This window comes from Melampsora larici-populina, assembly GCF_000204055.1.
Source record: "Melampsora larici-populina 98AG31 unplaced genomic scaffold MELLAscaffold_4, whole genome shotgun sequence".
Lineage (NCBI taxonomy): Eukaryota > Fungi > Basidiomycota > Pucciniomycetes > Pucciniales > Melampsoraceae > Melampsora > Melampsora laricis-populina.
In genome coordinates, this window is record NW_006768768.1 from 2,598,048 (window position 1) to 2,610,815 (window position 12,768).

A 12,768-nucleotide genomic window follows, 5' to 3' on the forward strand; every position below is an offset into this window, starting at 1 on the left:
ATCGAAACCAGTCATGATCCTTGAGATTGTACCACCAAGTCGTAGGAATGTAATATTTCTTTTTCCGTTCAAGTTGATGACAGGAAGATAATGAAGAAAACAATGAATTGAGCCGGTCTGATTCCATGTTCGGAAGCCTATGCTAGGCCGAAGGGATGGAAGACGATAAATTACCAATTCAAGAAGCAAGACGACGTGTCTTCGGACTTTATGGTAGACCTTTCAAGGCAATCGTCTTGATCTACTGTGCTAATTTGTTCTACTCACTGGTACCGGCGTGAATAGGTAGCATTGTGTGAAGACAGTAACAGCGTATAGAATCACACTTCATGCGAACTATTCATCTTTCTTTTATCTATCAAAGACAATTGTTCGATTCATATGCCTGATCAAGCGTCATGAAGATGATCTAGTAATGAGATCTCCGTTTGCTTATTTTGGGCAGCTCGACTCTGCTGAAGCACGCTATCGTCCTGGGCAAGACTCAGAGCAAAGTACATATGCTTACGCAAACCAAGATAAGATGATAGCCAGACATAGCCAGTTCATTCGAGGGTTTTTCAAAGCTGTGAGCCATCACTGGATGCAACGGGTGCCACTCCCTTACATCTGATTTAGATACTGGTTCAGATACCAAAAAAACCTCTAATCACAGCGTTTGAAGCTCTCTTACGTACATACTCTACAGCTTGCAACTCAATTTGGTTTGGTTGTATGATATAAGGTCTGATGAAGTTGTAGCTGCGACCACCAGTCGGAATATTCATAAAGGCATCATCGTTACCTGCAAAGAACTCTCTACTTGACTATGTACGACCAGCTTGACTCAAACCATTGAACTCAGGCGAGCTACTCGTTGAGGCGGGCAGCTGGCAAAGTCAGGTCTTGTGCGCGTTGTCCACTGTAACCTGAATTTTTTTATCATTTGTTAAAAAGTGACATTTGACAAAATGTAATAAAAACCCCTAACGCCCACAATCAATGATGGCAAGAAAGACCAACACTCCTTGAAAACAGTGTGAAACTGCGTACAAAGAGATATGGAAGAGAAAAACACGTGAAGCCAAACAAATAGACTGTCAATTGAAAGTGGGTGTTCCCCAAAAGTGCACCAGGACTGGAATGAAGAAGTAAAGGAGTGACGATCAAGAAAATAAATTGAAGATAGGCTTGCTACTTGATGGTGAGAATGTGGTGTGCAACCAACATTGATTTTGGTGCGAGTCGCAGGGCTGGTCCATTCAAGGGATGATGAGGACTTAGAAACCAGGAACGGAGCTGCCGGGGGTGGGCTTCTTGAATCCAGGTGGAGTGTAGCCTGCCTGGAAGTTGTTTCCCGACCATAAAAAGTTCATTTTCGAGCGTGCCTCAAAATGAGATTTACCCCAAAAGGCTTCCATGCTGGTTGAGTCAAAGTTTCAAGTCAGTGATGAGTTCATTCCAGCAAAAAATACCGGGTGGGTGGTTGATATCAGCAAACGGATGAAAAACGTACCCCATGTTAGCAACTGAGACATAAGCACTGGCAGGAAACCTTTTCAATTCCACCAATTTCATGAGCCATTCGCGCGCATCACCAATAAAGGACCCTGAAAAATCCTCATCCGGGACCAGTGTGCGGACCATGACGTTATTGTTACTTTTGTTAGGGCCCTCGTAGAGAGTCCAACTTCTACCATAGAGGTTTTCAACCCGGACTGTTTTGCCACCATAGCCAATAGGCTTTTGACCACCTTCTTTCTCTAACCAAAGCATCAATTCATGGTCGGGATTTTTGTTGTTAGTGAGGCTGATCACAAAGTCTAGACAGACGTTTGCCTTTGTTGGCTGTGAGTTGGTTCGCTGCCACTGTGAGCCAAAAAAAAAGAGTTCTCAGTCGAGTTGGAGTAAATGTAAAAGAAAAAAGTAACTCACGTAATATTCAACTGGAATAGAACGATAAGCAGTGATTGGTTGGTTCATGTCAGAAACCATCCCGACAAAGGCATAGCTTTTGGGCACATTCTCGCTGTAGGATAGTGGAGAGCTCGGAGTTATTGTTTGATGTTGCAGGGTTGAACGGCGGTGTGGATTCACAGGAACATGAAGGAAAACATTTCATCGTGAACTGACGTTGCGGGTTGATTAGCAATGTCCAAGTCATTTCGCCAATGTACCATGTCCGCTTTCCACTCGAGAAGCTGAGTGGTTTGCTTCCCCACGGTCATGCCTGAGTTATAGATCTGGAGGAATACCCAGCCAAATCAGACAGAAATCATGGAAGATAGCATTGATTCTCCAGCGACGTACCATATTTTCAAGAATATACTTGGGCTCTAAGAGTGTGGCTTCTGATGCGCCAGACATTGGCTTGTAGTATTCAAAGTACCATGGACCTGGGTTTCGTTTGGCGAGGGACCGTTTGACGGACTTTTTAGAAACCGGAGTAAGAGATGAGCCGAGAGTTGAAGTGAAGGAAAGAAATAAAACAAAGAGTGAAAGAGATGTTGCAGACGAAAACATGGTGACGATAAAAATGGATTGACGAGGATGACCAAAAAACAGGTGTGCAATAAGAATGAGACAGGTCTTGAAGCTATAACAATAATGGAAACACTGAATCCGTTAGCTATCGAAAGACGTTTGAAGAGTGACCAAGTGACTTGGGTAACAAGGTGATGAAGCAGCACTGAATCTTATATGCATTTTTCAAGCGTACGCGCAGCGTGGAATTTCGTGAACAGTGGGTCCAAATTCCACATCATGCTTCACATGGCGTATTCCTTACGCTAGACGCCACTAACAGATGTGAAAAAGGAGGGTCCCTCAGGGTTCATCCCATCGACGAATGTCGAACTCTGTCGAAGCATCCTATGCTATCCTACGCACATAAACACGAGCACGAGCACGAGCACTAGCACTCCTGAGTGTACATACACACACAAGTTAACGCCCAATCGCGGTGGGTTCATGAAGAAGATCCCAATTCACCGTCAGTATGAGATTTCATAAAATTTCGCGGCCAAGCTTGGATCTGATCAAGTCTTCAAGAGTGGTATCATGGAACCAAGCTTCTTGGAACGATGTTTCATTGTGTTCCATTAAGGTATCTGTCAATTTTATTGTCAAGGGTAAAGAGTTTGATTTTGAAACAGACGACAGCTCAACAACCGTAGTAACAGAAAATGGTAGAGAACAATTTCTTGCTTGGATCACCCACAGGCAAAGAGATCTGCCGGAACTCACTTGACATTGGTTATGGAAAATTCCAACAATGTATGGATTTGGCCTTTAGAAGCCCATGATTTCTTTTCCGTCCAGCCGATTTTGCTCTGCAGCTCCACTTGGCACATCACCTGCAAGGCAATCCCACAACAGGTCCATAATTGTGGGATGAGATGTAGAAGACGCGGTCGATATGATCATCTTCATACCTATCGCATAAATTCCTATAAAATATCATAAAACATCATCAAGTCTAATACATGTATGCCGCTCAGATTGACAGCAAAATGCGAGGAAATATATTATCCAAACTTCAGTACCATGGGACGTTCATTTAAGCGTGTAAGATTGGCAACAGATGATACTGGAAGGATCACATTGGCTACATATTTGCCTTCTTATGTTCAGTACCTCATTTCTGGTTTGGCTCATGAGGATATCTAGACGTCACCAAATGTTTAAGAGCACCTAAGCTGAATAACGCTTCTCGCGCGACGGCGTCCGCGTCCACAAAAAACAGCTGCTTACTAGTAATCTTATCCTCCGCCGCAATTTCATTGCACAATCTAGTGGTGCAATACTTACTAAGCTTCAGCTGAGTTGACCATAGGCTTCAGTAAGCCCCTCACGAGCGCGTTTTCCGGGCTCGAAAAGACCTACAACTCCAACACTTTGAATGTCTGACGTGAAGCTTGGGATACATCTCCTTGAGCAATTTTTGAACAGAGATAACATTTTGTAAGATTCAAAAGGACTGTTCTATAGAATTTCTTTAAGTATTTCATTCTGAATCTACCAGCTTGTGTATTCTGATCAGAATCAGGTTAAGCATCCACACGCCTATGTTTGTTAAGCAAATGATCTAGGAGAAATCCATAAAGTTAACCACTTTATAAAACACTTGCTGGGTGATACATCAAACTAATTACCAGTGACACAGGAATCAAAGTAAAGAACGTAAGACTTGAACATAAAGTATGATGATATCCTTGAATGATTTGAAAGAGAAAGAATCATAAAGGCAATCCTTTGTTGAAATATGCTGTAAGGTTTGAGCTGATAAATATATGGTATATGACCAAAACTCAATCCTATTCAAGGTAAAATATCATGTACATCATGATATATGTATGACACAGAGTGTGTTTCTAAATTTTCTCTTCACAATCTGTTTCTTGATGATTTCATTTCACTGCATACAAGATTGTCAGTTCATTCAAGGCCTTTAACAGAGGATCTACTCATACTACTGATGAGATTTTGGCAAGCTGATATGTATCACAATATTTCTGATTTGTATCATATGATCTTATAACCTGCATCAATTTTTTTTGATCTTCCTTGCTTCAATATCATCAATGAAATTATACAAAAAAAATGCAATTCTTTACCCTCAAGTAGATGTAAGTATTCCTGTTTAAGGGGTTCAAAAGTTTATAAGTGTTCAACATCCTGAGATTGTGGAATAAAGCTACACATTTAATTCTAAATCTTACAACAAGCTACATATTTCAATGGGTCTTGGAAGTAGAAGTGAGTTGTCATTTCCAAAGAGAAGCCTTTACACTTGAATTTAGAGAATTCACAAACCATATGGATGTACCAAAAACATTTTGTTATTATTAGGTATTCTTGTATTATTTACAGCTTGTATTCATGACATTCGGGAAATTCCTGTCCTGCTTTGTCATCCTCGAAGCAATTTCTTTCCTTTCTGGTCAATGATTCACCGAACCTCAAGCTAAAATACGTACAATACAGGCCTATGATAGAAGCTTCTTGTTCAGTTGGGGGCATCCAGGACTATCCAGGATCCTTCAGCTGATACATGGCTCTACACATTCCGTCTACATAATTTGACGTGAACCTTCCAGAGAAACAAAATAAAAAAGTTGGGACAAGACATTTTGAATAGTATGTATGTACTGATGTACATCCATATGCACGTTCAATCTGAGATTCCATATTTATGAAAGTCTGTTTGCTTTGAGCATAGCAAGCATTTCCTTTTTAAGCCATTATTGTAGACATACAAGATTGCTTTGATTAATTTGGTATGTAACTAATTTTAAAAGCATGTTCATTTTTTGGTCTGACTGAAAAAAGAATTTCTACCCACATACATAGAGCAAGTCTTTTAGTATGGAATTATTTGCAGTTTAATCACCTTTGATTTTGTTCCAGTGTAACATGAAACTGATCTGTTAGTGCTGGCAGCAAGCTATGATTCATTCTCTAGCACAACGGAAGAGCCGATAATAAAGTGTAATATAAAACCAAGATTTAGAAGTGATTCACAAATTTTATGTGGAACGTGTTGTCTTGTGATCACTTTGTCAAGACAATGGGTTTCTTTAAAATTGACTTGACTTGGTTTTAGATATACGTTGGTAGTTATTCTAATGATTTTTCGGTAGTGGAGCGGATGGTCATGAAAGAAAGATATGAAGGTGTAGAGAATTGTAAAAGGTCGAAACCCATGAGCTTGACTTCGGTTGCTGACCGGTGTGTATTGAAATGTGTAACAGGGTTTGAAGTTTATTTCGGATTGATTCTTAAATCTTTGTGGTAATGTTTCGTGAGATATTTTAAATCGAATCCCCCTAGTATGTACTATGTGTGTTGTACATAGTGGTACATAGTGGCTGGTAGTGGTGGAGTGAAAATGAAAGTCTAAAACACTTTACATAATGTTTAAGGTGTTTGTTATAGAAATCTAAGTGAGCTTAGGTTAAAGTCTCAGACTCACCTTCAGGCTTCGATTTCACCACCAGAGCATTACTAAATACAAGGTAGCTTCAAAGTTAAGCTCACAGTTCTCTTGATTCTTGAACCCTCTCATCAAGCTTTTCTACCACAATTCTTCTTCTCCTTCAGTTCTTCGAATCCGACTATCTCTCTGATAACTTCAAAGATCACTTAAGGAATATTTGATTTTAGATTGTAGACTCCTACCTAATCAAATCATCAAAGTGTTTCGATTTCAATCTAATCAAATTGTAAGGGTTTCAATTTCTTTATATAATACATTGATTTACATAGTTTCAAGATTAATAACTAATCAGTTTGATACTTTTAATGCCATTCAAAACCCATCACAATTGATAGAAAGTTGAGATAAACCCGAATTCAACTTGCCATCTATTTTTTTTTGCTTCGTTTTTTTCGTAACCCTTCAACGGTTATCATTCCAACTTCATTATTTTCCTTCGATTTTCATTCCTCTTCTTTAAGTACTACTTTTCCAAAAAAAAACCAAACTAAACTTGAATCATCATCGAATTCTAGTTTCAATACTTTCACTTCTTGATCAAGTTTTGAAGTTTATCATCAAGATTACTATTTACTAACTAGTTTGAAGAAAGTTCTACGAGAAGCTACACAACATACAATCCAACAGAGGATCGAATTAAGTTTTTTTAATTTATTATTATTGTTTGACCTGTACAGATTCAAGATCGATTTAGATTCTTGACTTCATCGACCAAATTCACCAGAAACGATTATACTGACTGACTGACTCACTCACTCACTCACTCACTCTTGTACTCTATCTCATTCTCAGACTATCAGCTTGGTAAGTTCCTTATCATTCATCATCAATCCATCACTCACATCCTTCGCATCTTGATAGATTCATTAATTGATCAATACATTTCACTCTAAACTTTCGATTCAACTTCAAATCAAATCAACACTCTCGATTCACTTTGACCACTCTAATACCTTATCTGATTGGAATCTATACACTTACAGTTGATCATTTCAAAATGAATCAATCCCATCATCTTTCACCGGCTACAATCGAAGAATATCAAATGGCGTTGGCGTACATGGCTCATACTGGTCAAACTCCTGCTAATCTTCTATCTCGACCTCTTCCTGCTGGTCTCTCTCAAAATCTATCTCCACAAATCCTCGCCGCACTCCAACACCAACATCAACAAGCTCAAGCTCAAGCTCAAGCTCAAGCTCAAGTACAACAACAACAACAACAACAACAACAACAACAACAACAACAGCAGCAGTACAACAACAACAACAGCAACAGCAACAGCAGCAACAGCAACAGCAGCAGCAAGTACAACAACATCATCAAGCACAACAGCAGCAGGCACAACACCAAGCGCAACAGCAAGCGCAACAGCAAGCACAGCAAGCCCAGTTTCACCCCAACCGTCTGACTCAGCAAGCTCAAAGACCTCAACAAGCGCCTGCAAACATGTCTATTCCCCCCAACAATCTTCCAACTTCACTCCCGATCAGATTCGTTCGTTTTTGGCCGAGAACCCGATTCAATCCACAAACCTTGCCAACAATAACAACATACCCTTCAATCCATCACCCCTTACCTCGAATCGTGTTCCGACCAATCAACCTAACAATGTTTCACAACTTCTTCCTCCCTCACAACCTCAGACTCCTCAACAAAATATTCCGCCCGAACAAGCGCGATTGGTCGCTACCATGCATGCTGCTCGTCAAGGCCGATTGACGGCTGAGCAGATCACCATGTTGTATCGTCGACTTGGTCCTGAAGTCTTTCGAAACGCTGGACTCGGTGATCATCTGGATTCAGCTGGACAACTTTCACTTTCTCCAAGTCTTTTCCAAAATAATACAAATCAACAAGTTCACAATGGTAAGTTCATCAAACACGACTTCTTAACATGCTCTAGCTGACTCAGAATCTTTACGAATACTCTATCACATGTACCTTCCAGCTTCACCTGCCGGACAAACGCCGCTTTCTAATTTACCTACCTCAGGTATGACACCTCAGTCACACCAGAGTCATACTCCAGTTTCACAGGCTCGACTACCCACCCGCCATCCCGGTGCTTCTCAAAACACACCTCATCACCAACAGATTCAACAACAAGCCAATCATCTATCCCAATCAGCTCCTCTCCATTTACACCAACATCAACAACAATCTCAGCAGCAGCAGGAGCTTCAGCAGCAACACCAAGCGCAAGCTTTACATCAGCAAGTCCAACAGCAGGCCCATCAGCAGGCGCAACACCTTCATCACCAGCAACAGCAACAACATCAAACACAACAGCAACAGCACGCGCAATCGATCACTTCACAGCAAGGACAGGGTCAGCATGCACATCCACACCCTAATCAACCCTCATCTTCACAAGTTACCTCGGGACCTGATATGGACGAGAAAGCATATCTGTCCGTGAGAAATCATATAACCATGCTACAGACGTTAAGTAGCCGCATTGAACATATGCATCGTTCATTGGCTACCGGTGTCATGCTGCCCACTTCGACTCAACCGATCGCGAGACCGATCACTGCAGAAGAAAGACCAGTCAAAGAAGCCGAATTGGCAAACGCGCGGAACACGGTGATCCAACTTCAGAGTACCATTACATCGCTGATCAAACAGCACGGTGGGATGGATCGATTTGGCGAACTGATCAAGAAATTCATACCCGCTGGTGGCACGCCTGTATCGAGTGGATCTAACAATCTCACAATGCCCAATCCAAATCAGCCTCGTCCAGCCTCTTCGAATGCCAATCAATCGCATTTACAGCTTCAACAGCAACACCAGCAAATGTTACAAAACCAACACCCGGTTCAAAACCAGTCTCAATTCCAAGCTCAATCCCAACATCACCAACAACAACAGCAGCAACAAGCACTTGTACAAGCGCAGCAACAAGTGCAAGCTCAGGCTCAAGCTAATCAGAAACGCGCTGCGCAAGCTCAAGTGGAAGCTCAGGCTTTGATTCATGCACAAGCCTTACACGCTCAACAGCAACAGCCTCATCCACATCAGCACCCCGGTCTTCTCAATCAGCAGCAGGCGTCCGCTCACCCTCATTTGATCAACGAACCTGCCTTTCCCGGTGCACTCACTCCACAACAACAATCGAGACAATTAGCTTCGGGAGGCCAACCTGCGATGCCGTTTAGCAGCCCGAATTCTCATAACGCACAGGCCAATAATGCCTCTGATCATCTCGCGCGTTTCCAGAACCAGCAACTCCAACAACAGTATACATTTCGCGCGGGCAGTCCACGTCAAGCGGGGACCACCCCACAACCACCTCGGCCATCTTCCACGGTTCCGCCTCATCCCTCTACATCCACTAATGTCTACAATAATGCTCCAACTGCCAATGCGATCCAAGCAAGTCCTCCTTCATTGAACACGACTCATCAGCCACCTTTGAATGCGCCTGCGAATGTTGTGCAATATCTTTCTGGTATGTCGGTAGAAAAGTTCTTGAGTGTCTTACGAGACAATTGTGCTCGTAAAGGAATTCCTTGGACCGGATCGCCTATCTTCAAAGGAAAAGAATTGGACCTTTTCAAGCTCTTTAGCGCCTGTTGTGCTGCCGGCGGTTACGAACGGGTAAGTTCAACTTTTTCCTTCCTGTGAATACAGATACTCTTGAGTTGTTAACGATTTCTCTGCTGTACAAACTTTAGATCACAGCCGGTAGTCTTTGGGGCCACGTGGTCAGGCGATTAGAACTTGGATGTAATCCTGCCGATAAGGATGAAATGTTGACGGCGGGAAATGAGCTATGTGAGATTTATCGAACCTACTGTTTCGATTTTGAACAGATTTTCTTGGCCGCTGTTCGAAAACAACAAGAAGACATGAAGCATCTACCCGCAAGAGGATTTGCTCAACAGCCAGCCGCGCAGGCTCCGGTACAACAGACACCGCAACCACAAAGCCAGATGGTCCCGCATGCGTCTCAAACCCACCTTGAGCACTTGCAGCCAGCCGATCTTCATCATCGACCTGCACAAGGTCCTCTCGTTTCAGTTCATCAGGCTCAAGCTCATCTCGACAATATCGCTAGTGAGCCGCGTGGCATTCCTTCGCACGTTTCTGTTCAGCCCTCGACCTCCCATCAGCTGCAACAAGGTCCATCGCTGCCTCATGTTCAATCCACGCTTCCTCATGTGGGATTACCTCAGCAAACTTCACAGCCTGTTGGAAATCAGAAGCGGGCTGCTCAATTCAGTCCACCCAGTTCACAACCACCGATCACCCAACTTTCTTCACACTCGGCAGAGTCAATCATGTTATTGTCCGATGATGCCTTACGTGGAATGAACATACCGGAAGAATTCATTGCGAAAATCAGGCTGGCTCGTCTTACACGTGACCAAAAGGGCTTGGGAAGCCTTAACCGTCCTAACCATCAAGCTCCGAACCCTAACGAACCGACATCCTTCCCGCCAACTCATTTGTCAAATGATGCTAGACAGCCACCTCCAGCTGCAAAGATATCGGAAGCCACCAATCTCATCAATCAGCTCAAAACGGATTGTTTGCCACATGCGAGAGGGGGTCAGTAGTTTTCTAAGTTGATCCATATTGATCTGAACCTTGCTAACATGTTTTGTTCGTGATTTTGTTCACAGTCTGGCAAGAGTATAAGCTTTCGGCTCCAAAAGACTTGACACCGGCCGATAAGGAACAATATAGTAAACAAATGGATGACATCGCAGGGACCTTTCAGGTCGTGATGCCCCGTTTGCCAGAGTTTCTTGTCGCTACTGGTGGATTAGATCATGTGAAACAACTGCTAGTGATGGTGAGTTTTTTAATGGCTTTCAAGGATCTCTTACGGCTTTGATCAATTGATGAACCATTCCCTCAACGTGTTTAGGCATCCGTCTTTCATATGGGATATATGGCTCTTAAACAGAACGAATACTGCCTCGGTCAAAATGAGATGAAACAGATTCGAGAGCTTGCGGAAGGGCTTAAGCACTTTATGATGTCACGGCAAAATGTCTCCGTCGCTGGCTCATCGCAGGTCGTAGTGGAAGAACAACAGCAACGACAACCACCTGCGCCTACTACGGTGAACTCACCTCAGTTCGAACAGCATCTTAAACAAGGACTCCGAGTGGAAGATCTTAAGCAGCCTCCATCTAAACGAGCCAAGCTTGCTAATAACCATACCAGTCCCGAGCTCAGCAACCTGTCACCATCACCTCTTGATCCATTGGAGACTGGGTCGCCTCTTTCGACCAAATCTCCCGGAGGACCTGCAGCGTCGCGTCGCAATGCGGGAGCTAGTCGTGCTGGTCAAGGTGGCAAGAATACGAAAAAGACTCCAGCAGCCAAGCCCGCTGTCAAAGCTTCGCATCTAATCATGGCCGAAGTCAAAGCTGAGCTCGCTGCCAAAAAGAAGGCAGAGGAAGAGGCCGCCGCGGCTGCGGCTAATGCTGAAGCTCAAACAGCTGCGAAGGGACCAACAAATGCGCCAGGGTCCTCAGAGCCTCCCAAGGTAGGAAACTCTGGTGATCAAGGCTCGAACTCGCTGGTCGGAGCTCCTGAAGATCGCACAGCCAGTACTTCGGGAGCAGTCGAAGCCAACAATCAAGACCAACGTCCTTCGTCACCTGACAATACCTTGACGATGCTGGATGATTTGATGAAAGACTTTTGGGAGCAAGCTCTTCCTGGATCTGCCGGCCTGGGCCACGACTTGATACCGGATGTTAAGCTTCCTATCATCCCCAATGAAGGTGATATTCGAGACGAAAACTTGCTCAGTGGTGGATGGTTGAAGCCTGAGATGATCGCCCAAGTGGAATCGAAAGCTGGGGAGGAAAAGAGAAACTCGACGGTGATGCCACTTGATATGACGGTCTTTATTCCCACCGGATTGGAATCATCTTTAATTGAGCAAGTTGATCCAAAGGGCGCAGGTCAGGGGGGTGCAGGAAAGAAGAGGAAACAGACGGATTGGTTGATGGAACCAGGATGTCATCCCAACGGGTGGTCAGATGATTTCATAGGGATGTTTTTCAAGCCGGAACCCGATGAAAAGGTCTCGGATCCTACTCCTCCCACCCCACCTTCAGCACCGACTTCTGACTCGACCGCAATACCACCACCAGTCAAGACTACAGTTGATACCAGCGTAGTAAAACGAGTGAGGATAGCTGATGAAGAGACACCAGCGTTTTCACCTAGTAAGCTTTCATCTGATAGTACACCAGGATCGGATAATATGGCGGATACGAATGGAGTGAATGGGACTGGAAACTCTACTAAGAAGGTTTGGTTTGGATATCAATTTGAAGAGGATGCTGAAATCCCATTTGAGTTGATGATGTCAGCCACCGAAGGAAGTGGAATCAATGAAAAGTTTTGGACTAAACCGTTTGGAAGTGGATTGGATTCAGTGGTAGGAGATCGAACTAATAAACATGGTAGGAATGCAGGTATTAAAGGAACTGCAGTGATTGCTAAATCGTTTTGAAGATGAGATATAAACATACGAAACGTTTTTTTTTCTTTTTCGCTTTCGCTTTCGTGATCTTTCTATCATCTCTTTTTCATATTTTTTTCTTATCTAGTCATCTCATCATTGTCAGTAACGGTTAACCTAAACCTCGTGTGATTTCCTTTTTTTTGAATACAAGCGTGATTTTTTTTTTGTTATAATGCATGAGAACAACTAATCATCATCAACATCTTTTCACTATATATTTCGAAAGTAATTTCTTTTTTCGTATTTGATGTGTGTGTGTGTTTTGATTTGGCATACTTGTTTTTTTGTT

The 12,768-nt window shown here is 43.0% G+C and overlaps 2 protein-coding genes across 2 annotated transcripts; one reads left to right on the top strand and one right to left on the bottom strand.

Moving 5' to 3' along the window:
• Positions 1-1,259: 1,259 nt before the first annotated feature.
• On the bottom strand, positions 1,260-2,502 carry MELLADRAFT_92501 (family 12 glycoside hydrolase; the record flags this gene model as incomplete). Its single annotated transcript, XM_007405620.1, has 5 exons — positions 1,260-1,401; positions 1,496-1,848; positions 1,915-2,008; positions 2,113-2,222; positions 2,290-2,502. 5 exons carry the CDS (start codon positions 2,500-2,502, stop codon positions 1,260-1,262), a joined length of 912 nt encoding a protein of 303 aa, XP_007405682.1.
• A 4,472-nt stretch (positions 2,503-6,974) lies between these two features.
• On the top strand, positions 6,975-12,467 carry MELLADRAFT_60087 (uncharacterized protein; the record flags this gene model as incomplete). The annotated part of the gene is given in 7 exon segments (XM_007405599.1): positions 6,975-7,285; positions 7,305-7,846; positions 7,884-9,362; positions 9,447-9,583; positions 9,661-10,537; positions 10,612-10,784; positions 10,860-12,467. 7 exon segments carry the CDS (start codon positions 6,975-6,977, stop codon positions 12,465-12,467), a joined length of 5,127 nt encoding a protein of 1,708 aa, XP_007405661.1.
• Positions 12,468-12,768: the final 301 nt, after the last annotated feature.